At 38.8% G+C, this 27,104-nt stretch overlaps 3 protein-coding genes across 12 annotated transcripts in view; all 3 read right to left on the bottom strand.

Annotated features, from left to right (window-relative positions):
- The window catches only part of LOC120425963 (ikaros family zinc finger protein-like), a 158,525-nt gene extending 150,166 nt beyond the window's left edge, over window positions 1-8,359 (bottom strand). The window contains exon 1 of the mRNA XM_052708701.1: window positions 7,083-8,359. The gene's annotated coding sequence lies outside the window, so the exon portion shown is untranslated. The remainder of the gene's footprint in view (window positions 1-7,082) is intronic.
- A 4,001-nt stretch (window positions 8,360-12,360) lies between these two features.
- Window positions 12,361-13,113, bottom strand: LOC120425242 (uncharacterized). Its single transcript, XM_039589675.1, has one exon. The coding sequence runs from the start codon at window positions 13,111-13,113 to the stop codon at window positions 12,361-12,363; it is 753 nt and encodes a 250-aa protein (XP_039445609.1).
- LOC120425245 (liprin-beta-2) overlaps window positions 13,034-27,104 on the bottom strand; it is a 205,440-nt gene continuing 191,369 nt past the window's right edge. For 6 of the 10 annotated variants that reach the window (XM_039589690.2, XM_039589689.2, XM_039589681.2 and 3 more), the window contains 7 exons: window positions 24,780-25,145; window positions 24,526-24,712; window positions 24,061-24,456; window positions 19,783-20,330; window positions 19,179-19,718; window positions 18,721-19,119; window positions 13,034-13,365 (listed from right to left, as the gene is read on the bottom strand). In XM_039589690.2, coding sequence (XP_039445624.1) covers window positions 13,183-13,365; window positions 18,721-19,119; window positions 19,179-19,718; window positions 19,783-20,330; window positions 24,061-24,456; window positions 24,526-24,712; window positions 24,780-25,145 — 2,619 coding nt within the window. In that variant the 3' untranslated portion in view covers window positions 13,034-13,182. Of the gene's footprint in view, window positions 13,366-13,614; window positions 13,658-18,720; window positions 19,120-19,178; window positions 19,719-19,782; window positions 20,331-24,060; window positions 24,457-24,525; window positions 24,713-24,779; window positions 25,146-27,104 lie in introns of all 10 variants that reach the window. The other 4 variants (XM_039589682.2, XM_039589688.2, XM_039589684.2 and 1 more) reach the window with 4 other exon arrangements.

Genomic DNA, 27,104 nt, shown 5'->3' with positions numbered 1-27,104 from the left:
CGGATTCTGTTGGGGTACCTCGGCCCTCCTATATGGGTATTTGGCCAATATAATAAAAACTTTTCAACAGAAAAATTTCGGAAATGATGCAAAACTACAAGGCATCATCCTAATACATCATCCTGCAAAAATAATTGACATGGTTAAGTCCTACGGGGCAGCAGAGCCGGTTCCAGTTGGGCAACAATTGACATCAGCTCAGTGAACCGTTTCCGGATAGAACCTGTTCCGGTGCCCGAAGGTCTTCAGCATGTCATGTATCTATGCAGGATGATGTTTTAGGATGATTCCTTGAAGTTTTGCATCATTTTCGATTTTATTCTGTTGAAAAGTTTTTATTATATTGGCCAAATATCCATTTAGGAGGGCCGAGGTACCCCAACAGAATCCGGAATATCTCCGGTAAAAATGGACCACATTTGTCCTCCGTCTGACAGTTGAAAATATAGACAAATCTGGATCTTTTGCACCCGGAAGCATCCAAATTGGTCAAATCTATCAAAAGTTATGAGATTTTTAAGAAAAAAAATAGGGGTCAAATGACTACCCGAGCGTTTGAGTGTTAATCATAACTAAATCAATATTATTGGTATTTAATAGATTAAGCTAGAATTATTGACTATTTTTAAGATGATTTGCTGGTAAAAATTAATCGTATATAAAGTTGTTTTTTAATAAATAATTTTGTGTTGATGTTTATGAGTAAGATGTTTATGTAAGCTAATTTCACCCCACACTCCCCCTCACACACTATCAGTGCCACCTGTCTTAAGTGACCATCCATCAGGTTCCAGACGCTGGCGCTGGCTGTTATTGCCACTACACTACCTGCTACTACTACTGCTGCTGCTGCTATCGATAACAAACCCAAGCTCCACAAAAGCATCGAGACCGCGGCAAACAAAACTTTCTCATTTTTACCTGCTACCTGCAGACACCCCTCCCCCTCCCCATTCCCCTCCCAACCACCTGTTCCTCTTCCTGCTCCCCTTTTTCTCTGTGTATTTCACTCCAACCAACTGGAAGAAAGTCTTTCGCCCAACAACACTGGTCGTCGGCGGCAGAGCCCCAATTGATGATCGTGTGAAGAAGTCTTTTTCAGCCTCGGTGTGTGTGTGTGTCCGATGGGCGAAACAAACTCTCCCCGACCCCAGCCAACCAGCCAAGTAGAAGAAACCGATCACCTACCTGTGCGAGCCCCACCTGGTCTCTGAGAAGTGAAATCGAAAATGGGGCATTTGCTATGCGCGTCCGATTGATGGGGCGCACTAATTACTGTTTTGGGGAGGGGAAATTTGCAAATTACACACGGGGTAATGAGGTTTGGGATTGTCGAAAACTGGTCGAATTGGTGGTGGCTTTGAAGGGCTGTGAGAAATTTAGTTGATTGTTGAAAAAATAATAGATTTTATAAAAAAGGGTTTAGAAACTCTTCAATTTTATATCAAAACAAAATTATTCAACTAAATGAGTGCTCCTTAATATTAATTCTAGATTTATTATTGATTCTAATAAAAGCTAATATAAACATTGCTCAATAAGACCTTCTGAACGCAAGATAATCAGAAAGGTCGAAACATAGAAGCCGCAAAGCATAATTACTCAAAAGTGGAAAGAAACAAAGCTAGAAGGAAAGTGGTTGTTCGATAACATTTCGAATTTAATAAAATAGCACAATCTTCAAGCTTCTATAATTTCTATTGATAGTTACGCACCGCCAACAACAAAATTGCTGCATCCCTTCCAGCACCCTTCACTTCGTAACACCCAAAAATTAAACCTCCGGCAGCAATCATCACAATTAAATCGAAACTAGGTGAGTTCCCTTCGAGAGAGAGAGAGAAAAAAGCAACGGTCTTTTCGAAATTCAAACCCCAATTTTCACTCTGACCACGCGGCCAGTCACGCAACCAAAAATGTGTCATAATTAGACCTTCTCCGCCCTCCGCGGGTTGATTCGGACCCTCGCCCTCATCTTTTTGCCCCCAAAACAGAGCGAGAGACCCCCAAACTCAATCATCTCCAAAGCAGCGAACCGCACCGAAATCCAACTATTTTTTTCTCGGTTCGGTTTGCTCCGTTTACCACATAACACCGGCGTTTAATTTATTAAATATATTTCAGTTTTGAAACTCTGGTTATGAAAACTATCGCGTGGGTAACGCGGGCTGCCCTTAAGCCTTTTGTTTTAAGCGAGCGAAGGGAACGGTATTTGGAGCGTGATTTTTTTCTTCTTCAGTTGACTGAACTATTAGTCCCTTTTGCTCTGTGAAGGGACCCAAATTTCAGATTTCGAAAAAAATAACCCTCCAAAAAAGCTCAAATAGTGGCGCGACAGACCCGGCTGTGGGTTTCGGTTGTGGTGTCGGTGGCCCAATTTGGACGAGCACTCATTAATTATTTATTTGTTTTATTTTGGAAGTCGCCAAATTTTTGCGCCAACTGGCGGATTCTCCAGGGCACGCCGCGCTGCGCCACCACCGGTATGTGTGTTTGAACCGGTGTCAACCCGCGGAAACAGCCAGTGTGCAATATTTCACTGCTAGTGTCATGGTTTCTGCTTTTTTCTGTTTTCAATTATTGGAACGCCACACGTCAAGCGTGTTGTTTTGCTGGCGAAGCTTTTTTAGTGATTTAAGACACAAATGTGATCAAAAGTTCAGCTAGGATTTGAAAAATTACATAAATCTCTCATTACAAATGATAAGACACTTACTAAGTTTGCAGAAATTTGTATGACCCAATGTCACCCCTGCTGACGGTATATGGAAAACTTTTAAGACCATTTCTGCCAAGTTTATCACTCAACAAATGATCTCCAAATACCTTGCTAAATGTGCAAAGTAAGGCGGGCTCTAATCAATTTCTCAGAATAGACCACTCCTTGCCACTGCCACTCCTCAGAAATCGATTCGTCTGAAATGCTTACCGTCATCTGGGGTGAATCGGGACTACAGTCTAAGTTGTCTCAATTCGCCAAATGTCCCAGTAACCCCAGATGACGGTATTGTTATTTACCAAAGAATTGTCAATTTATATGAGAATGGTGAAATTCTTTAAGATTTTACCTTCTTCCAATCTTCAAATCTTCAAATCTTCAAATCTTCAAATCTTCAAATCTTCAAATCTTCAAATCTTCAAATCTTCAAATCTTCAAATCTTCAAATCTTCAAATCTTCAAATCTTCAAATCTTCAAATCTTCAAATCTTCAAATCCTCAAATCTTCAAATCTTAAAATCTTGGAATTTTCAAATCTTAAAATTTTCAAATCTTCAAATCATTAAATCTTCAAATCATTAAATCTTTAAATCTTCAAGTGTTTCCATCTTCAAATCTGCAAATGTTGATGCTTTAGATTTTCAAATATAATAAAAAAGTTGTGAAAAGATTTATAATTTCGCAAAACAAATACCATCATTTAGTAAAACAACAATAATACGCATTACAAGGTTACAAGGCTCGTCCTGGGGAATGCAATCATGAAGAATGGGGAGATCCTGAAGATGATTTACGTTATCTGGTTCTGAACAGTTATGTAAGCTCTACTATTCGTATTAGTTATAATAATTATGATTGTATTTCCAGAAGTTTTTAAACTATTTTTTTTTGCAAAATCATATTAAAAACTTGTGTCAATAAATCTTGGTTTAGCGGTTTGCTTGTGGAAACTACTCTTTTAATAAACTTCGAGACATAACCAACATTGAATATGCACGGAGAAAAAAGAGTTCCCAAAATCGTGAACAAGCGTTCATGAAAATGGGAACCTCGAACAAAGTGTTCAAATCCCATGGTACGATTTTGAAAAACGTACCATGAAATTTGAACACTTTGTTCGTGGTTCCCATTTTCATGAACGCTTGTTCACGATTTTGGGAACTCTTTTTTCTCCGTGTGGGAGGAAAGGAATTCCACAATCTGTAAAATTTTCACGACTTTAGCAAATTGAAAGAGATTGTGAATACTAAAAGTGAGCTGAAAAAATTCCAGGTTATTGGAATACGTATTAACAGAATTGTATCCCTTCAATCATTATGTCCAGAATTGCTCTTTTTAATTATGTTACTTCACATGAAGTAGCAAAAGAAAAAATCTCGGTTTAGTTTCCAAAAGAATGAAAAATTCATTTGTAAATAAAGCACAAGGTCAATTCACGGAATGATCGTAAGCGATTATTGATGTACAGGCTCAAAACTAAAAAAAACATGAATTTTACCGTTTTTCATTTGTATTTTTCACACAAATATTCAACTGCGCAAATTTTTTATTTTTGAAAATAAATACTCATCATTGAATATGAATAACTTTATTTGGCACAAGTTGGTCAAAATTTATTTGGAGAAAAAATTATTAGAAGAAAAAAATCACATATTTGTATATTGGTAATATTTGAAAAACGTTGATAAAAGTTGAAAATTTTGTTTGCAGTCGAAAATCACATTTTCGGTATCGAGCTCCGTTTTCTAAGTTAAAGCCGCCTAAATTTTTTTTCTTGTAGATATTGGTATTTTTTACCTGTCGAATCAGGACAATGATTGATCATCACTTTTTTTTAAATAAAGATCAGCTAATATGCTTCCATTTTTTATGGAAATTTTCGATTTTTCGAATAAAAATATTTTTAACATTTTAAAATCATCCTTAACATGTTATGTGATCTAAAATAAGTATTTTTAAGCCTTTTTAAATCTTGAGGTTGATTTGCCAGTTTTTGAACGTTTTTAAAAAGATTCATGACTTTTTAGAAAAAAAAAATGGCAAAACTACCAAATTAATTTTCCCAACTTGTGCCATTGCTCAAAACATGGCATTTTTTTCTGAAAAGTTTTAAGCATTTTCTACAATGTTGCCGAAAGTTCTAAATCGATCAGAAAATCTGTTTTTTGAAACACAGGTTTATGAATAGCCCTTTCAATGGACTGTTACCAAAATTGTGCAATGTTTCATTCGAGTAAAAAATATATATTTTTTTTTAAGAAACAAGGTTTAATTTAAGTGTACTTATATTAACGCAGAACTTTAGCTAGATTCTATACATACATTAAAATGACTCATTTTGCATTCTCAATCTTTAAACAATTGAGTCGAATAATCATTTCCCAGCAGTAAACAATTAATGAAAGCAGAGATGGAAAAATCGCAAAAAAATATTTTTTGCTTGAGAACTTTCGATTTGAACATCCCGGTACGAGAATGGAACATACCACCTTTGGATTGGGAATCCAACAGATCGCGAAAGAGAGAGGTGGTGAAACACACAAAAGAAAATCGCTTCCCGAACTTCTCGAAGAAAATCAATCAGTAGAAGATTTTTTGTGAATCTCGTTGTTGTCGTTGTCACCGCTCAAATTAATTTATTTTGTTTTGTTTACAAACATTGTTCATATATTGAAAGTGGCAAGTATTTTTTCCACGTGTGACGTTACACCTGCCAGCGTAGTGGTGAAACCGATGTTCAACCGAATAGGGGAAATTCTCGTATGTTTGGCAGGTTAAGCACTCGCTCTTAACTCCATCCAATTTGCTGATTTTCACTATTTAAACAACTTATTTTACAAATCTTGCTTGCTCATTTTTTATTGAGCTATTTATCACTCGGCTTCAGTTGAAAACGCTTTTAATTAGCTTTAATTGAATGTCAAAGTTCTGACCTGCCAACATTAGAGGCACGCTGGAATTAGATGCTGTTCCCCTAATCCAAGTGATGATGTTTTTGAGTTTCTTTTTAACGTCTTTCGTGCGCTAGAGAGGAGAACCATGTTTCTCTCCGATTTTTTCTCTTGATGAACGACAAAAGATTTTCTTTTGATGAAGATTCTTCCATCGCTGAAGGAAAGTAAATTCATCGATTCAAATTTTTTCTATGATTTGTTGATCATTTTACAACAGAATTTTGGTACAATCTTATTCACGTTGTAGAAATGTGCACCAATCTAAATTTGATATATTTTTTTAAATACCCAAAACATTCCAAGTAGAAATCAATCATGAGTTTGATTGCATAAAAATGCTATAAAATCGCGTCTTTCTATGAATATTCAACAAATTCTAACGAACAGATTATCATCCATAAGGTAATCAGTTATTGTCTATAGACGGTAGTGAAATAAAGCTCACTATCGCATATACCAAATTTTTTAAAATGAAAATCACCTAAGTTGAATTCTGATAAAAAAAATTCTCAAAACGCAAAAAATACAAGTTTTTCTATCAGAAGAACGGTATTATTAACAAGATTTGCTGCATTCTTAAGCATTAATGTTGGGATTGAATCCATTGTAATCGAATTGTATTTGAAATGTTATCTAATTCGATTGATGTGAGTCACTTAAATTCGTCCCAAATACTTACTGCTCCTTTACAGCACATTCGCCCTCAAATTTTCATCTTCTGTGCGCAAAAACCAATCACCACCCCCATCACAGACATTTTTCGGATGATTTCGTAATCGATCAACCCCAATTCCTATAATTAGAACCCCCACCCAGAGAGTATGTTCGCGTGTGTCCTTCTTTCCCAGAAGTACGGCAAAAATAAGAAAAGTAAAAAATAAAACAAAACTATTCACCAAACACTAACCACCAACACACCGACATTCACGCTTAAATTGATTGCTTTTTATTGATTTCAGGCCTCCCTTCCTGTCACTCCGAAGGAAGTGGTTGCTTCCGAGTGTTTGGGGGTCTCAGCACCGATCCGTTCACCGGAAGTGGGGCCCCACCAGAACTGGGTCGCGCGTTCCGACACTTTCACTTTCACAGTTCTCACGGATTTGGTCCGCCGCCGTCGCCGGCGATTGCACAATTTTGGGGCGAAACTTGAAAGCTCCCCGCGAGAGGAGCTTTCAGAACCAAAACAGACCACCCCCGGCGGTGGCGGGATGACGCCAACCGGTCTGGTTCCGGGGAAAGAGACCACTCGACCTTTGACGGGATTTTTTTGGGGGGTGTTGGAGTGAGACGGTTATAGGACCTCAATCTTTTTATTTTCGGGGGGATTTAATCAATATTCTTTTAGGGGATTTCAAGAAAAAATTTCAAGACCTTCACCGAAAAATACAAAAAAACTTCAAAAAACGCACCTTTTTGTGAAAACTCCAAGTCGCGGGTGTCCTTTCCTGGTACTCACTCGCGAGAAAAGGACCGGTTGATCTCACTCTAACTCACTCACAGTCGTGTCAAATCCTGGCGGGTGATCAGCAGGCTGGGGGAGGGGACCACGTGGCGGGTATCTCCAAACGGAATTTTCCCACTCCTTCGGGGCGCACACACAGACAAACGCGCACACACACACGCGCACGCACAGAAATCGGGGTTGCTGCGATTAAAATCTCACTGATAGAAAAAAATCTCACTCACGAGTAATCACTGCTGATTTTCTTCGGCGCGCGGACTAGTTTTGCTCACTCGCGATTAATCGCACCTTTTTTTGCTAAACACTCGCGAATCTTTGTGTGAGTGCGTTGCTTGTGTAAGGTTTTTTTTTTCAATCACGAAATTGTGTCACTCTCACTCTCCAGAGTGCATGTGCGGATTCACTCTTGCTTCCTTTTTTGTTAGCGCTAAAGTGTAAAAATTCCCACTTTTTTTTGGTTTTTTTTTTCGTAACACAGAAAGTGATTTTTTTTCACGACGTCAAATCAAAAAAATTCGAAATTTGGTTGCTCGTTGCACTATTTGTTTGTTTTTTCTTGTAATTTATTTTCAGAGGATTTTTCTCTCACTATACACCTAGTTAAATAAATTCATCTGATTTTTGTACTATGAGGTTGCCTGCCGGGGTTGTGTTGTGTGTTGGAGGGGGTCGTGCCGCGGTCGTGTAAAAATCAATTTTCCGGGAAAATTGGGGTTCTTCCTTGCGTCAACGAAAACTTTCCTTGGCTAGCTTTCACCGTGTATCACAGAGTTTTTTTTTGTTTTCCACAGAGAGTAAAATCACACGCACTGTAATCCTTTGCTTTTGTTAATGAGGTATGTCGAAAATTGCCACCTTTTTTGCCAGTAATTCCTTGTTCCTTGAACCGGGATAGAGCGGGGGTGAGGTTGAGGTTAATATCCAGTGTGACTGTGTGTCCTATGCTTCTCAGCCCCAGTAATCCATCCTTTCGACGACGCAGCTGGTCTCGTTCTGACGAAGAACCTAGAGCTCGATCCTGGCGCACACACCGGCTGTACCGTCCGGCCACTCACTACCGGAATATCCTGAGCTTTCCGGACTCCCAACTCAAGGTTCACCGCTATCGCCCAACAGATGGCGAGGATCTTCCGGCGGTCACTTTCCGAGGCGGAGGTCGGTCGGGGCACACGGGGAATCTGCTTCACTAGACAAACTCTTCAGCGGGAGCTTTTCCACATGATGCGCGAACCGAAACAAAAACTAAACTGAGCCGCACCATCGGGCGAGCGTTTACCTCCACCCCGGGACACACAGCAGAAGACCCCAAGTTGGCGGGGAGCAGAGCTGGTGGTGGCGGTGCGGCGCGGCAACGGCATTCGATGACGACGAGGGCCTGCCCCAATAATGCGCGGCCCAACGCGTGAGAGCGGGAAATCGCAGCAGAGAGCGAGACGGGAAGCAAAACATAAAAATGAACTCGCGCGACGTTTTCCCCAGCTTTTCCCGCGCGGAACAAAAATTGAGAGCGAAATGCTCTCCCTGAGAGAGGGAGAGAGAAAGTTGGAGCTCCACAACATTGGTTAGTGGGGGGTTGGGGGGGTTCAGCGTGGCGCGACGGCGCCCTTTACCTCACTCCTCACTCCACAACTCACAAAAAATCACTCACGAGCGAGCTTTTTTCGGAATCGCGAGAGCGAAATGAACTCACCATCGTGAGAGAGGAGAGATGGCAGCATGCGGTGCGAACGAAGCAAGCGAAGGAAAAAAAAAGTGGAGCAAAAGAGAAATTGCGAAACACATGGTCGGGTTCGGTGGGTGGTGGGAGGTAAAGAGAGGGGATGTTGAAAGGGGTTGGGTGGAGTGGTGAAAGGGGGGAGGATTGCTATGTTGAAAGCTCGCCGCGCGCGTCACAGAGTTGAGTTCGGAGAGAAGCGGTTTTGTAACCGTGACTGTTTTGGGATCACAAGAGAGAGAGGGTGGAAAAGTGGGTGGGAGAGAGTGAGAACCGTGAGTCGGGAGGGGAAAAGGGGAGCTTTGTGTGTGGTACTAGAATGATGGTTTCGGGTGGGAGTGGGTTGGAATCTTGGGGTTTGGGACCATGGGGCACTGTTTGAGAAATAAACGACAAGTAAAATAATTTGAAAGGTAAGAAGTATAAACTAAGATTTTATTAAAGATTTTTGGTTTAAAGTATGTCGAACAATTCTGATTATTTTACACTCTCATCAGGCGGCTAAAAGAAATACGATTTCTGTTTATCTTAGCCTTAGTCTTTATTTTGTTGTTGTTGTTGTTTTTGTTTTTGTTTTTGTTTTTGTTTTTGTTTTTGTTTTTGTTTTTGTTTTTGTTTTTGTTTTTGTTTTTGTTTTTGTTTTTGTTTTTGTTTTTGTTTTTGTTTTTGTTTTTGTTTTTGTTTTTGTTTTTGTTTTTGTTTTTGTTTTTGTTTTTGTTTTTGTTTTTGTTTTTGTTTTTGTTTTTGTTTTTGTTTTTGTTTTTGTTTTTGTTTTTGTTTTTGTTTTTGTTTTTGTTTTTGTTTTTGTTTTTGTTTTTGTTTTTGTTTTTGTTTTTGTTTTTGTTTTTGTTTTTGTTTTTGTTTTTGTTTTTGTTTTTGTTTTTGTTTTTGTTTTTGTTTTTGTTTTTGTTTTTGTTTTTGTTTTTGTTTTTGTTTTTGTTTTTGTTTTTGTTTTTGTTTTTGTTTTTGTTTTTGTTTTTGTTTTTGTTTTTGTTTTTGTTTTTGTTTTTGTTTTTGTTTTTGTTTTTGTTTTTGTTTTTGTTTTTGTTTTTGTTTTTGTTTTTGTTTTTGTTTTTGTTTTTGTTTTTGTTTTTGTTTTTGTTTTTGTTTTTGTTTTTGTTTTTGTTTTTGTTTTTGTTTTTGTTTTTGTTTTTGTTTTTGTTTTTGTTTTTGTTTTTGTTTTTGTTTTTGTTTTTGTTTTTGTTTTTGTTTTTGTTTTTGTTTTTGTTTTTGTTTTTGTTTTTGTTTTTGTTTTTGTTTTTGTTTTTGTTTTTGTTTTTGTTTTTGTTTTTGTTTTTGTTTTTGTTTTTGTTTTTGTTTTTGTTTTTGTTTTTGTTTTTGTTTTTGTTTTTGTTTTTGTTTTTGTTTTTGTTTTTGTTTTTGTTTTTGTTTTTGTTTTTGTTTTTGTTTTTGTTTTTGTTTTTGTTTTTGTTTTTGTTTTTGTTATCTTGTGCGCTGGAGTGATAACAAAATATCAACAACAAAAATTAGAATAAAAGCCATGTGAAAAGATAAGATTTTATTTATTATCTCAGTAAAGGGTGTTGTCAAAAGAAAAGCAATATTCTGTTGTTTTTTTTCATCATTCGCTTTTATTGATCAATTTACTCAATGATTGAAGTATTACAATAGTTTTTTCTTTCTTGAATAACCCCTCATGTATCAATTTCTAATACTAATTATCAATCGTAACGGTGTTTTCTTCTTTTTTCTTTCAGAAACGCCACACAAACGTTTCTTAACTAAGTTTTTTATGTGATTCGGTAGAGTTTTCGCTTCGCTTGTATATTTGTATTAATTTTTCCTTCTTTTCATCGGTTAATAATTTAGTAATCCTCCTGTGTGAGAGCGCGCGTGTGTGCTTGTTTTGCTTGTAAAGTCTTCGAATAATTTCAATATTATTTTTTCTTTTTTTTTCTCAATAGAAGGTAATAACTGCTTATTTAAGTTCACACCTCTCACAAAACTTGGAAAATATTCTATTAAAGAGTCTCTGCCAACCTGGCTTAAACGGTAAGTCAGTTTTATTTTGCTACCTTTTTTGTGTGATTTTGTGATTCTCTGATTCTTCTATCTTTTGGTTGTAATAACAATCTTAACTGGTAGTAACACGGTTTTAAGGTAATCCATTATGATTAGTTTTTTTGTTTATGTTCTTCACGTTCGGTGTAACAATTGGTTTGCTGTACTGTTTAGTGTTGAATTCTTTTAGCCTACATACAAATTGGTTGAACTGCTAGTTCTTTGCAGAGAGTTTGGTTCCAAATCGAAAAAATAGTTGAAATTATAGCAGAGTGATGGTGTTGCTTGTTTGCAGCAAAGTGTGCCATGCATTTTTCAACGCAACCGCCATCTTGAAATTTGACATACAAACTTGCATGCAAGTTTTGAGGGGTAACCGCACAAAATGGCGGTCGTGTTAGGAAATTCTGACGAGTTGTAGAAGAAGATAAAAAATCGGATTTTATTTTCAGTAACTTGTCACCTTTCTATATTTGCTTTGCGTAAACTTGTACAACGGCACAAAAAAACTTGTTTTCATTTCAAATATTTTCTATCCATTTCTGTGCTGTATTTTATGGAGTTTATTGTCTTTGGCTTCAAACGTGTTTGTGTGTGTGTATTTTTATTTTCTGCTATATTTCGGCTAGTTTTAAGTATGTACGAACGCTCAACTTTAAATCTGCCCTACAAATTAAACGCGTCGATTTTAAAAAGACTTACATTTCACCGTGGAGGGGGGAAAACCGGCGCTGAAATTGCAATAAAATTGGTTCAAATTGGCACTGAAAAGCAGTTTCACTTGCGTTCTGGTCCACGGGGGCAGAATCTTTTGTTTATGTTTCGCTATATTTGACTCGATTGTTTTGTTTTGTGTTTCTCTGTTTTGCGTGTAGAAAAAGATATGAACAGATTTTTTTTGTTTCAATTTTATTTTCTCGTCTCTAGGTAGGTACACATTAGAATAGTTGGTTTTCTGTATTAGTTTAGTTTAGTTATAAATAGCTGGTCGATTTTTTGTTTGTTTATTTAGTTTATTTTCGGGGAAGGAGGGAAATAGAAGGGAGATATTGTTCCCATTGGTTCGTCGGATCTTGCTTCCGCAATGGTACACAGTTTCGTGGTTTCGCTTAGCTCTCTTGATAGGTTTGGGTTTGTACCCGTTCGTGCAGAAGTGTTGAAAATCTGCAAACAAAAGCTCTCTTCGACAGGCGTGACGTCACGAGTGCACATCAAATTGTACGCGCTCTCTTTCTTCGCTGATCGCTCTCTTGCAAAACTTCAACACAAGAGAGAAAATTACGATTCTTTGCAGAGTTTCAGCACTCTGCCGGTACGGAAACAGACATTTCTTAAACTAAGGGCGTTAAAAACAAGAAGGTTTCGGATGGGTTCCACTAAGCTAAAAGGGACACAAATCAACACGTGGTCTCTACCTACAAATATAAAACATATCGGTATTGTGTATTCTCGTCCCTAAAGCTTAACATGACTACAGGTTTGCCTAATATTAAACGTAATAGTCAACGATGTTGTTCTTGCTGAACTGGGCCAGCGAAAGAGCGGCCACGGGTCCGGTTCCGGTGGCGGCCGGGGAGTTTGGGGTGGAGGCAGCTGATGATGCAGCAGCGGCTGCGGCGGCGGCGGCCGTGATCGTGGAGGTCGTCGAAGAGGCCAACGACGTCGAGGAAGACGCCGAGGGTGAGTTTCGCAGGCAGGCGCTCGGATTTTGCCCAGCCATGGCCAGCGCTTCGGTGATGTTGCTCGAGATGGTGATCCCGTTGGCTTGCTGTTGCTGCTTCAGCGCCAGCAAGCTGTTGGCCAAGCTGGAGGAGGAAAACTTGAGCAGGGAGTTGGCGGTAAGGGACGCCGTCAACCCGGACTTTTTCGCCACCTTCGTCAGCAGCGAGCAGTTGCTGAAGGACGCAGAGTTCTTGACCTGCGTGGTCTTGCTAATACTAAGCGGAACCGTGCAGGTCGCGTTGAACGAAGCCGATCGCTGCACGGGAGCTCCCGAAGCGTCGACCTTCCCCTGCTGAGTTTGCTGCTGCTGCTGCTGCGTCGTTGGGCCCTGATTTTGGGACGATTGCTGGGACTGCTGGGACTGGGGCCGTGCCGAGCTGGCCGTCGACACCAGCGACGACGACGACGAGTAGTTGGAACTGGTGGACACCGACTTATAAACGTCCTTAACCGGCGAGAAGGACGCAATAAAGTTGGCCGCGCCGGCGATCCCGGTGTTGTCTTTCTTGCCCGACGACATCAGGCTGCTCGGGACCGGCGAGGACGAGGACGATCCACCGCCACCGCCGGTCGCCGAGATTAACCGCTGCTAGGACGTGGACGTGGTCGAGCTGCGCGTTGACGTGGGCGAGTCCGAACCGGTGTTGTTACTCAGCAGTTGCTGATGAGAGACAGCCTCGGACGCGGGCCCGGAAGTCATGGCCGTGCTGCTGCTGCTGGTGCTGCTGATGCTGCTGTCGGGATGGTACGTGGAGTACGGACTCTTCGTCATCTGCAACGAAAGTGACCTCTTAGTACGAAACCCTTGCAACCAACTCTTCTCACAACATTTCTCTGTTCTAAAAAGAAACAATCACCCCACTATCAACATTAGCCCAAACCCCCACTCAAATCCCCAACCCTCATCAAAGATTAGAGTAACCAAGCGGTATGACGGGTTATTTCATCTTGGAAATGGAACAAAGCGACAATTTAGCGGAACGAAACGAAACGAAGATGATTGGTTTGAAAATCTATTTACCACGACGGCGGTGGTTAGAGCCCGCTAGGAGTTTGTCGCGATCCTGGAAAGAATAGATAGTACAGAAGTTTATAGCTTTGGTTTGAAGCGGAAGCGATTTGTCACGGGTTTTGCAGAGCGATTTTTTTATAGTTTTGTGAAAGTGTAACGTATTTTTAAACATTAAACGTTTAGCTCGTGTTCCGGATCGATTTATGAGATTCAAACCGTTTGGCACATCAAGTGTTGTTAATTTTACTTTAAATAAACAATTTCCATAACATAGATTTGTTACAATGTTTTTTTTATTATTCATTGCTACGAAAAAACTTTGCTTAGTAGTTATTACAGTCACTGATTTTGTATGATCTTTATACAAGTACAATCAGTACAATCCAGACTCGATTATCCGAAGGCCTCGGAAAAATGTAACTTTGGATAATCAAACAACGAAAAAAAAAAAATTTTCGTTGTCTAATTTTTGAATATGACCCTAACACTACTCTGAGGGAACTTTATTTTATTGCGTAACCCAGTTGGGGAGAGGGGGGAGGGGAGGGGGGAGAGCTTCAGTAGCCGTGTTGCGCATTTTGTTACAAGGGTGGGTTGATTTTCAATTTTCAAATCCGAAATGGCGACCAAAATGGCGGTACCCGAGCAGACGGTAATAAATTGAGAATAACATTTTTTGATATTTGAAAATACTAGGCCAATAACATTTTATGTTATTTATAACAAGATTAGTTATTCGCTGTTATGATTTTTTGTTATTGGATTGTTATTGAAATAACAGACAAATAACATTTTAAGTTATTCTTCGAACATGTCTTTGTTATTATTTTTTGTTATTTAACAACTAATCCGATCATCTCAATAACAGTTGGAGGTATTCTTCCATAGCAAAAAATGTTATTCCCAAGTTGTTCTGGCTTTCAATCAATATCAGACCAATAACAAATTTTGTTATGATAACATAAAGTTTTATTGAACTCTTATGCAAAAATGGATTTTGCAAGAATATTCCATAACACTTTCTGTTATGTTAACAGTATTTGTTATTGAAATGGCATGAATTTAGTTATAACCGTCTGTTCGGGTAATGGAAACTTGAAAAATATTTTTGAAATCCTAAGAATTTCCAGAATCCTGGGATATTTTTTTAATGATTTTTAAAAACAATTTCAAAACATTTGTTGATTTTTCAAGCTTGAAATCATAGAAGTCGTTGTTTGGTAACTGGGCGTTGTATAACTGGGCTGCTTTTTAACTGGGCGCTCGATAACTGGGCCCAGTTAAAAATCAGACAAAAGTCAAAATACCAAAACAAACCGAAATGACCTAGGGGTTAATGGATGTAAATATTATGTTCAATAAATCAAGAAAAACTTTTTTCAAACTATAATTAAATTTCAAGTCACAATTGAAGAAACACGAAAAGTAAGCATTGTAAGCAAAATTGGGTAACTTTTATTTTTATATTTCATCAGAAAAATATTATGCATCGGTGGTCCCCTCGTTTTTTTCGTTCGGCCCAGTTAGCGAGCAGCATTCGGTGACTGGGCTGAGTCAAAACGGGGACAGCAGTTTTACGATAGTTAAAAAGCTGAAATGCTTAAATTAGATGTACCTATTTTGAATTTCGATTCTCGAGATTTTCAATTTCCCGGGAATCGAGAGTTGAATTTGGCCATTTCCCGGGAATTCCCGGAACCCGGGAGTTTTTTTTAACTATGTCATTAGTGCCAAAATTTAAAATAAAAAGTAATAATTTTGTTTCTCTTTAATGAATTCAGTTGCAATGTTACAATGATTTTTTTTGTAATTATTAAGGTCAACTGTAAATATTAATTAAAGAAATATTTACAGTTAGGCCGTTGCAAATACTTTTCATAGTTTATGTCGCCCCCCCCCCCCTTCTTCAATATTGTTCTGAAAAATCAGGGGGCAAAAAATATTTTTCCAAAAATCTTCAAAATTTTCATGAAAATAGAAGTCTAAACAACTGAAAACAATCTAAAATGCATTTTTCTGCATTGATAATCATATTTAGCATGTTTGGGCTTGTTTAAAAAATGTTTTGAATTTTTATGAAATGCCAATGTACAACACCGCAAAAATTTTATTTTTCACAAAAAATAAAATTTTCGTCAATACTTAGATATTTTGGAAACCAAAGCAACTGGACAGGTGTATAATGCATTTTAAAAAAATCTATATGTTCACAAAAAAAACTAGATCATGAGGATTGCTATGCTCAAGAGGAGATATGGGAGTTAGACTTAACTTAAAAAATCTTTTCCCTCTTAGAAGTAATAAAAAAATAATATTTGAAAATAAAACATTTGATTTTATTTCTGGGGAGAAACTTCTAAATAATTTTAATGTAAAAATTGGGGTCCAATTTTTTTTGGCTTCTCTCAGAGTTTGTAATTTTTTGAATGTTAAAATTTACACTTTCTGAATAAGAAAATCAGGGAAGCATTGGTTTATTCGACAACATCGGACATTGAACATTCAATGTTCAAAACAATTTTGATTCTTTCAAATGTTTTGCTGATTGGTTTATATAATTTTGATTCGATATTTATAAGTTAAAAATTTCCCGGGATTCTCGACCGAATTTCCCGGGAATCGAGAGGTCCAAAAACGGTCGATATCCCGGGATTTTTTTCCCTGGAATTCCCGCTCGTCACCCTCTACTTACAAAGGATTCGAATCTGATCTGTCGAATAAAAATATTTTATTCAATTTTATAATTTGGTCTTAACTATGAAATAAGGAAAATTATCTATTTTCAGACCAATTCAACAATTAAACTTAAATTTAAAATTAAGTTTGATAAATTTATTCGCATCGATGTGAATTCTCTGTGAGGATTTATCTCATAAACGAATTGCCCAATTGTGCTTTATTTCAAGAAGTAGCAAAAAAATCGTAAATTTATGCTTCAATGCAGCTTTCGACAATCAACAACAATCAAAAATCAAAAACATTCGAAAATTGAAAAATACCTGTTTTGGGAATTTTACTTTTTGTAAAAAAATATAAAAAAAAAACAATATAAATGTACCTATTTCCAGACGTGCATCGGCACTCAATAGCACTTGACCCTTTTTTCTAAGGCCATGGCTTGGAAAAGGCACCATATCAATTTGTTTTGTGCCTAAAGTATGTTTTTTGCAATGCACTATGAGGTTCTGAACGACCGAATCCTTTATCTTCACTTATTCGCTAGTTTTAGTGATGAAGTGCTACTTGAGTGCTAAATAGCACATTGAGCACTTGAATTTTTTGTGATATTCAAATCACTATTAATTTTTTGCTTATCCAAATTGCATAGTGAACAACGATTATTAAAAGCATTGAACTAAAGCTTGTTTTGATGCACAGTGAGCAAAGATTCACTCTGCCGGTTTACGAAGGCAATCATCTCAAAATGTGGTGAAGTGCTATTGAGTGCCGATGCACGTCTGCCTATTTCGTTCTTAAAAGTCGTGATCATATTCTACAAATTTCCCGAATCGATCAGAAAATCCTTTTCCAAGATACAGAATTTCATGCATTTACATACCCATTTTGTATGACCATTCACCAGTCCCCAAAATTGTAGGGAGACTTGTATGTAGAAACTTATGATGCTAAATGACTTCTTTTGTCATAGGTAATGCATGGACAAAGTTTCATCCAAATCAACCAATAAATAGGAAAGTCGATTAGTGAAATCGTAGAGATCTCTTTGATCTCTTTTTTTTTTCAAAGGATTTGTCAAGAAACTCAGCGAGAATTTGGCGCTTAGTGCCATTATCTCTATTGATTAAACTGTAAATTTACTATGTACAGTAGGGTGCCCAGAAAAAATGACCCCCTGCTCCACAAACGGAAAACGGTTTTTTGGGTTATTTTAAGCATCTGTGTCAATTTTGAGCGAAATTGGATGAGATTAACCCATTGATACCCGAGCCTAAAGTCGGCGAAAAAAAAAAATTTCATACAAAAATGACTTTTTTAAATTGCTAATAATTTTTCAGGATCGAGTTTTACAGCTTTGGTATGTTCTACAAAGTTGTAGAGCATTAAATTTTCAATAAGAATCTCACTTTTGAGAATATTTGGATGGAAGTAGCGCACCGTGCAGACCAAACCGTAAAAAAATGGGTTTTCCATACATTTTTTCGATTTTTTCCATACAAACTTCACCTCCGAGTATCAATAGGTAAATGATGACCGATTTTGCTCATATTAGGCCCAGAGTCCTAAAATAGGTCAAGGAACAATATTCAGCTTGTGGAGCGAGGTTTTGAAAAAAAGTTCCATATTCTGGGCACCCTAATGTACAGCCTTAAGTAAAACAGATAATTACAACTAAAACCCGGTCCAAACCGGTTTACTTACAGCTAGAGGGACCTAAATCATGAATAAAAAAATCTTTTTTGACATTGTTGATAGGACGCAAGTTGCTGAGATACAGCCTCTTAAAATTAAAATTTTGTGAAAAATGAGTCGTCTTATTCATTAGCCCTCATTTTTTAGCTTGCGGTATCGCAGAAACTGCTCAAAAATTCAAATACTGAAAAAATGACTTTCCCCATTCAAAAAAGTGTGGAACTTATGTTTAGCTTGAAGTGATTGAGTTTTGGTCCTGTTTGGGGATTTAGGCTCAGTATACCCAAAAGACAATTTTGAACCATGCTAATGTTTGCCATCTTGAGATAATATTCCGTTCCTTGATATTCTTCCAATCATTGATATCAGATTTATTTACGCAATTTAGCGATGATTTTATTTAAGCTTCTGTTGATACATAATTTCATTGTTGACATTAATCTGTTAAATGTTAAATTAGTAGAAGAAATATCAGTTGCTTCAAACATTTATGTTAGAACACGCAATACAAAATACGGTTTGGATTTCAACAACCCAGCCTAAGTGAATAGTTAAGTAAACTTATGTTTTGTTATAATAAAATGATTATCGTGAGATTCATTAGTCAGAAAGCGTACAGCAAATCTCAATTCCTCTCCCGAAACCCCCATAAACTTAAGTAAGATAAGTCCCTAAGAAAACACACACACACACATCCACACAGAGTTAGAACAATTCGGTTAAAAACGTGGTGTTACAACTTACAGCCAGCGCAGCGTTGTTGCTAGTGACATGGTTAGGGTTAGCAGCGAAGGATGGATGTTGTTGGGCGTTGTTGTTGTTTGCGGCGGAGGAGGAAGAAGAAGAAGAAGTACAAGAAGAAGCAACAAGTTGTGCGCCGTTGTCTCTAGCAGTAGTAACATTGGTAGCATTGGTAGTGGTAGCAGCGATGCTGGCGGTGTTGTTGGTAGTAGCACTAACGACAGCGGATTTATTGCTAGTAGACGACTGTGACTGTGATGAGTTGTGCTGCGTTTGCAGGTGCGGCGGAAGGTGGTCCTGACCTGAGTCGCCCATCGGGCACACGTAGTCGCTCCACTCGTCCCCGGTCAGGCCCTTGGAGCTCTTCTTGCGCTTCAGCGAAAACTGCGACTTTTTCGGCGTCTGCGGGGAGAGTTGGAGGTTAGATTGGGGTTTTTGGGATGTATTTGGGTGTGACTTACCTTGATTTTGGCGGCCAACGTCAGCGGTTGGAACCCTAGGGTGTTCTCGGCGTCCCGCTTGACCTGGATGATCTCCCGGCCGAGCAGTTCCTTAAAGTGCGTCGCCAGATGTCGCCTCAGCAGCGTTTTGCTCGGTGGGATACTGAGCAGTTCGGCCAACAACTCCGCGGTGAACTTAACCTCAAACACCATCAACGCCCCGTGGACGCCCGTTCCGCGCAGGTTCGGAGCGTACTCCGACAGGTCCAGCAGCCGGAGCCAGTCCATGACGCGGGAGCAACTCCACAGCCGGACGTTGTCTTTGGTTTCGCCGGGCGTTCCGTCGGTCGGCGCTCGCTGAATGAAACAGTTGGGGTTCCACTTTTGCTCGCGCATCAGCTGAATTCCCCGCCGGATGCTGGCCACGTGAAGGCACGAGCTGACGTGCAGATGGGCCAGGTCGTCCATGGTTAGTTTGTGCAGCATGCGACCGTCCATGCGGGCCGCCGTAAAGCTGTCCTTGTGCTGGGGCAGCCCGATGTCTTCAAGCCAGCGGAGGATCTAAAAGAAGGTAAGATTGAATTATCAACATGTTTGAAAAAATAAATATGGTCAACCAACTCACCCACGCCGTATCCAACTTCCCCGCACACTTCAACAACCCATCGTCCTCCTCGCTCTCCGCCACATCCGCCACCGCCAGCACGATCTTCTTTCGGTGCAGCGCGTTCCGCAAACTCAACTCCTTCTCAATGTCCACCGGCGAGGCCGCCGCCAGTTCCGCCGCCCCTCCCACCTTCAACCACTTGCGCAACTCCTCCTCGTACATCCCCAGCCCCATCTGCTCGAACCACAGGCACAATGTGTCCAGATTCCACTCGCGGAACGGTTTGTCCGGCTTGCGGAACTCGCTGTTGGTCCAACCCAGCCGCGGACCTGCCGTCGCCCGGACGCCACCCCGTTTGAACTCGCCATTACCCGCTCCGTCCAGCGGGTCCAGGTCGTCCAGCGTTCCGCTGTTGCTGCGCTTGATCTTGCCGAAGATGTTCCGCAGACCCTTGAGGTTCTTGTGGCTCATCGACGGCGATGGCGACGGTTGGGGGGTGTAGCTGCGCTGGCTGCTCGTACTGAGCTGGCCGTCGGTGCGATCGCTCGATGCTGATTCCGTGTTGGCTGAGGAGAGAGAAGCGGGTTAGTTTGGGGGAAAAGACATAAATATGTTTGGGATGTTATTTTTACATAAAATTATCAAGTCTTGCAACAAAGTACAAAGTAGAACAACTGAATTAGAGATGGTTTTGGTCAGCTGCAGAATCTGTAATGTAGTTAATTTTTGTTGACGGTGTAACTGGGGCGGTTTTGTCGAAGCAAATACGGATGACGATTCTAGCCTAGTACGTCTTTCTGGATTTACATTTTGCAAGAATATATTCAAATGAGCTATTGCAATACTTGAAACTCTAGAAACATTGTCAAGGTAAATCAAATTGTATTTTTGAACATTTAAATTGAAACTTTTTTAACATTAATCTCCACAAAATTTCTCGAGCGAAAATTTTCATGATACTTAATTTTCATATTTTAAAATCCATGCCAAAAATTATATTGCTTGATGAATGTAAGTCACGGATTTTTTTTCTAAAGCTCTAAACATGCTCGATGGGAAAGAAAAGAAAAAAATATTTAAAAAAGAAAACTATCGAAAAGATTTAATTTGAAATACTGTAAAACATTTAAAAAAATATCGAAATATTCTAATGTCATATTAAATAACGACTGTGGAAAAACTTTTTTTTTTTTTTTGCTAATTTGCTAACATGCTTAAGAAAAGGTAGTTTTTTGTGATTTTCTATTTTTTTTCTCAATACTCATTTTTTTCGAACATTTAGTATTGTTAGACAACTGTTCTGATGAAAAATGCATTTCACTACACTTTTTTCTTGAAATATTGATATTATGAAATGCATTTTAATTTTTTAACGATACTAACATTCATTATATGAATTTTCATACAACGATTAACGTCGTTTGATATCAACAGTGCAAATAATGTAAATTTTAGTACCTATTTTAAAATTGTATTTTGTGAAAATTAGGACAAAAACGACCAATAATCTTTCAGATTTTGTAGTCAGTATAAAAAAATACTCATAAACATCAACATAATACCGTATCTTGAAAATACTCCAATTTTCCATAATTTACAATATATATTTAAAAAATACTTTAGTATTTCTTTGAAATAACAAGGAAAAAAAATCTAATATGACTATTAATTGAATTAATATTCTAAGAATTTTAACTATGGAGTTATACTATCAAATTTTAACCATCCATTTTTTTTTGAGGCCAGTTGCATCATCAGCTTGTCGATATCATTTTTCATACAAATTTACAAGCTGTCCATACAAAATGATATGAAAAAATTTAAAAATCTGTGACAGAAGTTTTTGATCGATTTGTTCAAAAAATTAAAAAAATTAAATCTTCCTCAATATTTCAACTGTCGAAAAAGGTGTAAAAGTTCTTTCAAAAAGATATTCTTGTTTATAAATTTCGAAATAATTTTCAATGAATAGAGCAAAACATTACACAAAAAAAATGATTTTGAAATTTTCAGAAATGAGCAAGCATGGGCGCTCTTTATTTTTTCAAAAAAGTCATTTTTTAGAATAAAAACAACTGCGACTTTTTTCAAAAAGGTTACCATAAAATGCAATTCATCAAGATTTCCATTGAGTAATTTTTTATTTAAAATTAGATTATATACAAAAAAAAACTCTCAATTTTTCCTAAAAATATAGATTGGTCAAAGATATTTGGACCATTCCTCAATTTTTTAAAAGATGGAATTTTGTCTTCCCTTGAACAAATAAATACACAGTAAAAAAAAGTTGAATTTTGGAAGATTGAAAATTTGGTAGGTTGAATATTACCTCTTTTTGAGTAATATTACAAAGAAAATGTGTAAAAATGTGAACCTGGTGAATAATCATCCAAAACTGATGAATATTCATCAATTCCTGATGGGTTTTTGTTAGAAACCAAATTTAAGTAAAAATGGGAGCGGCCGTGGCTGACTGGTTACGGTGTTCGCTTTATAAGCGAATGGTTCTGGGTTCGATGCCCATCTGCTCCCAACGATAAAGTTAAGAACACATTAATTTGAAATGATGAATGTGAACGAAAAATCAAAGTCGCTCGAGGCGGGGTTCGATCATCCGTCCTTTGGATTGGTAAGCAAAAATGCTAACCACTAGGCCATGACGACTTTGTGAGCTTGGACTGGAATTAGGAATACTGTTATAGAGAGCGAGTTGTGGCGCTATAACCACGGCAAATAGTGTCCAGGGCATTCGTGGAAATACAATGTCCCATCCCAGAGGGTCCCGGAGTACCAAACCTTCTTAGCATGGTGCTCCTAACGAATACAACCAAATCTCGGAGCGTATGGTGGTGTGTCCCCACGCTTCTTCCTCCCCTGTCGATTCAGAATTGTGTTGTTGTTCGAACACTCAGTGCTCAAACTCAACCCAATTACGAGTCATCTCTGCGATACGTCTTTACGCAGTAGGCCTGGCCGCTTTAACGCTTAATATATGACAAGAAGAGTGCAAGGCGTCATCTAACCTAACGCACTCTCCAGGATCCCTTCGAAAGATTGGCTGCGCTAGGGTCTGATTAGATTAGATTAGAAACCAAATTTAAGTAAAAATAAGTTAATTTCAAAATCAGCAGTTTTTTCCGTGAATATTTTGTTTGATATAGTTCAAGTGTAGTCCTAATCCATACCTACAACTTTGCTGAAAACACCAAAATCGATCAAAAAATTCCTTCAGAAGATAATATTTTTTGAATTTTTAAATGCCGGTTTTATATGAAAAATGCCAAATTCCTATAAAAAATAATATTGACAAACTGATGATGCAAACTGGCTTCTTGGGGCATAAAAAAGGCACCCAAAAAGTATCAGCCAGATTAAAATACAAAAAAATAGTGAAAAAGATTATTTCGTAAAAGAATGCTGAATTTCCTAAAATACCGTATTTTTTCTCCCCTTCAAAATCAGATCAAAAAATCAGAGGGCAAATTTTTTTTCCAAAAAATTTCAAAATTTGAAAGGAAATGGAAGTCTAACCAACTGAAAACAATTAGAAATGCATTTTCCTGCGTTTAAAATCATATTTAGCATTTCTGGGATTCATCAAAAATATATTTCAATTTTTGTGGAATTCCAATGTACAGCACCGCAAAAAGATTTTGTTCGGCGAAAAAAAAATCTCTTCAATACTTGGATATTTTGAAAAATAATGATTGCAAACCAAAAGCCGACTCGGGCCTAACCAGGTCCCAGCACCGAAAAGGAACTAATAAGAATAATTTTATGAAGGAGAAAAAAAAATAGAACCCAAATGAATTTAAAACTCAAAATTGATACCGTCATCAGGGGTGACATTTGGTCATGCAAATTTCGACATTTTTGTATCACCCGATCACACCCCCCATATCCAACGTCACCTCTGATGACGGTAATAGAAGATCTCTTTCTTGCAAATTGTAAATCCAGAAAATGCGTAGAACCTCAGCTGATAACAATTCAGGCGAACACCAACGCATTCAAGATTTCGGGTCCTGGTCACAGCTCCAAACTGATGTGGGGTTATGTTTCTTGCATAGCAGTGTTAATTTTGAATCGACGTTACCTTTGATCTCTTTCTGTTTCCGCGATCAAAGGTAACGCCTTTGCGGCAGGCCAAAACGTGTTAGCTATGGTCAAGTAACATAAATCAACAACGGAACATTCACACGTGGGGATTTTTTTTGTGTATAGCAGAGGCCGAAAACACTGAACAAACAAAAGAAACAAGACAAATCAACGCGAAACGGGTTGTGGGGTAAGAACCTAGATTTGGCACGGAAAAGCCGCCGCGCATCATCTCGAGCGTCTTAAGATCAACGGTGGAGGAGGTTGAGGATCGATCTCGACCTGCTAGAACCGGAGTGCTGGCTGCTTCTAGTAGGTTCTCTTGGTTGGATTGTGCAACGGATAAGGTCGTCCCCGTGGGCGGTTCCGTTGTGGCCCGTTCCTGATGATCTTGGCCAAGATCGATCAGCTGCTGCTCGTCTTCGTCTTCGCGGCGCTCGTCGCACGAGTAGATGTTCTGAGCTGAGGCAGAAGCTTGCTTCAAAGATTTAAGGTTCGACCCGGAGAGTGCCGAGGACAGCGTGAGGGCGTTCATCGACGAGGACATTCCGACGGGAATCGACGGTTGCTTCTGCTTCGGGGGTGGATCGATAGCTGAAAGGGCAGCGGCTTCCTGGTTGATCGAGGCGATATAGTTTTCAAGGGTGGTGGCCACATAATTACCGAATGCTACGTTGCGCTGTTTGGGGTTGGCGTTCGCATCGACGGAGGGCGTTCCGTTGCCGTTGGTCAGACCGGAATGGGCGCTGCCGCTGGATCCGCTCGTCGTGGACAGGGTCGTCGCGAACGCCTGCCGTGGAAGACTGCTGTAGTGGAGGTCCACTCGCTGCCGGTAGGTCGCCGGTGGGGTCTGGAAAGGGAGGAAAGATTGTGTTTAGGTTTGATTTGACAGTTTAACCTATTTTCGTCACAAATACTTTTGGTGTAACGGGACTAGGTGAGGTGGCCTGCTGCGACTGGGGCAAACTGCCGTAGCTTCCGTGGTGCAGCGGGGACGTGTTTATCGAGGTGTTTCCCGACGAGTTCGAGGACACCATCCGGGCCCCGCTGGTGCCCATGGGGATCGCCCTCCGCAGCATGCTGGCCGTCACGATGGTGTTGTTGTTGAGCGCGTTGATCGCCCCGTTCGTTAGGGTTCCGTTGGTGAGGGGCGTTCCGTTGACCAGACTGGACCGCAGTTCCAGATTTTCCCGCTCCAGGGCGGCCTGCTGCAGCTTCAGCTCACTCATCGCGGACATCAGCTCCAGCTTTTGCGTTTCCAGCGAGGATCGGGACAGCATTTCCTTTGATTTTAGGCGAAAGTTGAATCAATTAGTGATTGACCTTACATTAGCACAGCTGTTGCGGCCTTGGTTAGTGGAAAGATTAGAAATGATTTGTAACGCGATTATTTTTTGTTAAATCCAATTAAGCTACAATGAGGAAGTCATGCAAAATTCAATAAGCTACACCAAACTCACTACCATAAATTCTGTCCCATTTCCCCACGATTCGGTAAATTAGGTGTTAGCTTGGGCAATTTATCGACAAATTGGTATTTATCCCTTCTCCACGATTTACGCGCTAAAATTTCATAAATTAGCTCCCACTCCCATCACCGTTCCCAACCAGAACCCAACAACCAACCTCCCCACTCCCACTAAAAAAATCTGGGCATGCAAAATTAATTCAAATTGCTTTTAATTACTGTTGGGCGAAGCCGAGTTTGCTGGAAAAACAAATAAAAAACCCCTTCCAAAGAACAACGGTGGGAAGGCACGCGCGATAAGCGTTTTGGGGGACCTAGAAATTTTACGGCATTCGTGGGGGGAAAAATGGTCGCGACGACCGGAAAAATTAGCCGCCACCACGGCGAAAGGAAATCAAAACCTTTTTCGCTGGAATGTAGTGGAAGAGGAGACAGATGGCCATCAGAAAGGCACCCGCGTATTTCGTGAAGGGACCAAGTTTTCGCGAGAACGTGATGTTATTGGGGGATGAAACGTTTGGGAGGAAAGACATTTTCATAGACAAGAAGACTTTGCATGAAAAATTAATATACAACAGAAATTCGATTTTTATGAATTATTTTTAAAATTATTATTTCGTAACTAAATATTTCACAACCTTAAGAGGATCGTAGCAAGCCTTGTTCGGGATCGGTTGATATAATTTTGCGCTCCACGTTTTTCGTTTTCCCTTGTCAGAAATTTTCACTTTTTGTGATTTTTCGGTTCGGATTTTTAGTGATTTTCGAGTCGGGTTAATTCCGCGAGTTACATCGGTTTATAGATTCCGTTTGATCCGTTTGTTGGCGAGATTGCGCGGAAACACATTTTTGACAAATTTCGAAGAAATTGCTGTGAAAGTGAGGGAGAGTTGATGGGAAGTTAAGTGTTTGTTCGGTGTAATCCTGGTTTGAAGGAAAATTTACTAGAGTCCAAGTGATTTTGCTCTAATTTGACTGGTGGTTCACTGAATCTGGGAGTTGCTTTGGAAACATGCTAATGATGTTAGGGTTGGCATAATTCTGATTCCGACGAAAACGATCAAGCCGTTTGATTGGTGATTGAGGATTTTCTGGACTACAAAACATTTTCCCGGTGAGGACTTTCCTTTTTACCTATGTTATTTTTTTATTTTGATCAATGAGAAACATCATGAAAAAAAAAACAGTTTAACATTGCGCTTTTGTTTTCCATGGCTACCTTGTTTTTTATCACGTTGAAACTTGTTAGAAGTATTTATCAGTTTGTTCCAGTATTTCTAAAAAAATAAACTGGCATAAATTAAACCGTATGATTATGACAATAACCTCCTTGCCGTGATAACAAATCTTATTCAACATTTATTTTATGAAATTATTGATCAATCTTTAAAATTAAGGTGGTTGTTTTTGTTGGACTACTTCCAATGAAATCGATCAAAGAATAATGTCACTTATTTCCTTTACAAAATGTTATTTTTCTTAAAATCTTTTTTGTTTGATGCTGTTTTCTATCCATTTTAGCAACTCAAGAACGCAAGTTTACAAAAGTATTTTCACTGCTATGAGTTTCAACAAGATTTGAAGTTGAATTAAACCTCAAGACTACATCATTTGGTGAGAGCTTTCCTTTTTAATACAGGCAACCCATTCATTTATTCTGACATATTTACTACTCATTAAAGACAAACCACGCCAATTTCACTATATACGCGGTAGGGTCCCAAGTAACATTTTTTTCCAGGAGTTCTACAAGAGCTCTTCAAGATAGCTACAG

Source organism: Culex pipiens, chromosome 2, assembly GCF_016801865.2.
Source record: "Culex pipiens pallens isolate TS chromosome 2, TS_CPP_V2, whole genome shotgun sequence".
NCBI classification, from domain to species: domain Eukaryota; kingdom Metazoa; phylum Arthropoda; class Insecta; order Diptera; family Culicidae; genus Culex; species Culex pipiens.
Note: the sequence above shows the minus strand (reverse complement) of the source record. Positions and strands in the feature narration are given on the sequence as shown.

Coding starts and splice junctions, on each gene's coding strand:
- LOC120425242 (XM_039589675.1), bottom strand. CDS start 13,113: ATGTCGTCGGGCAAGAAAGACAACACCGGGATCGCCGGCGCGGCCAAC.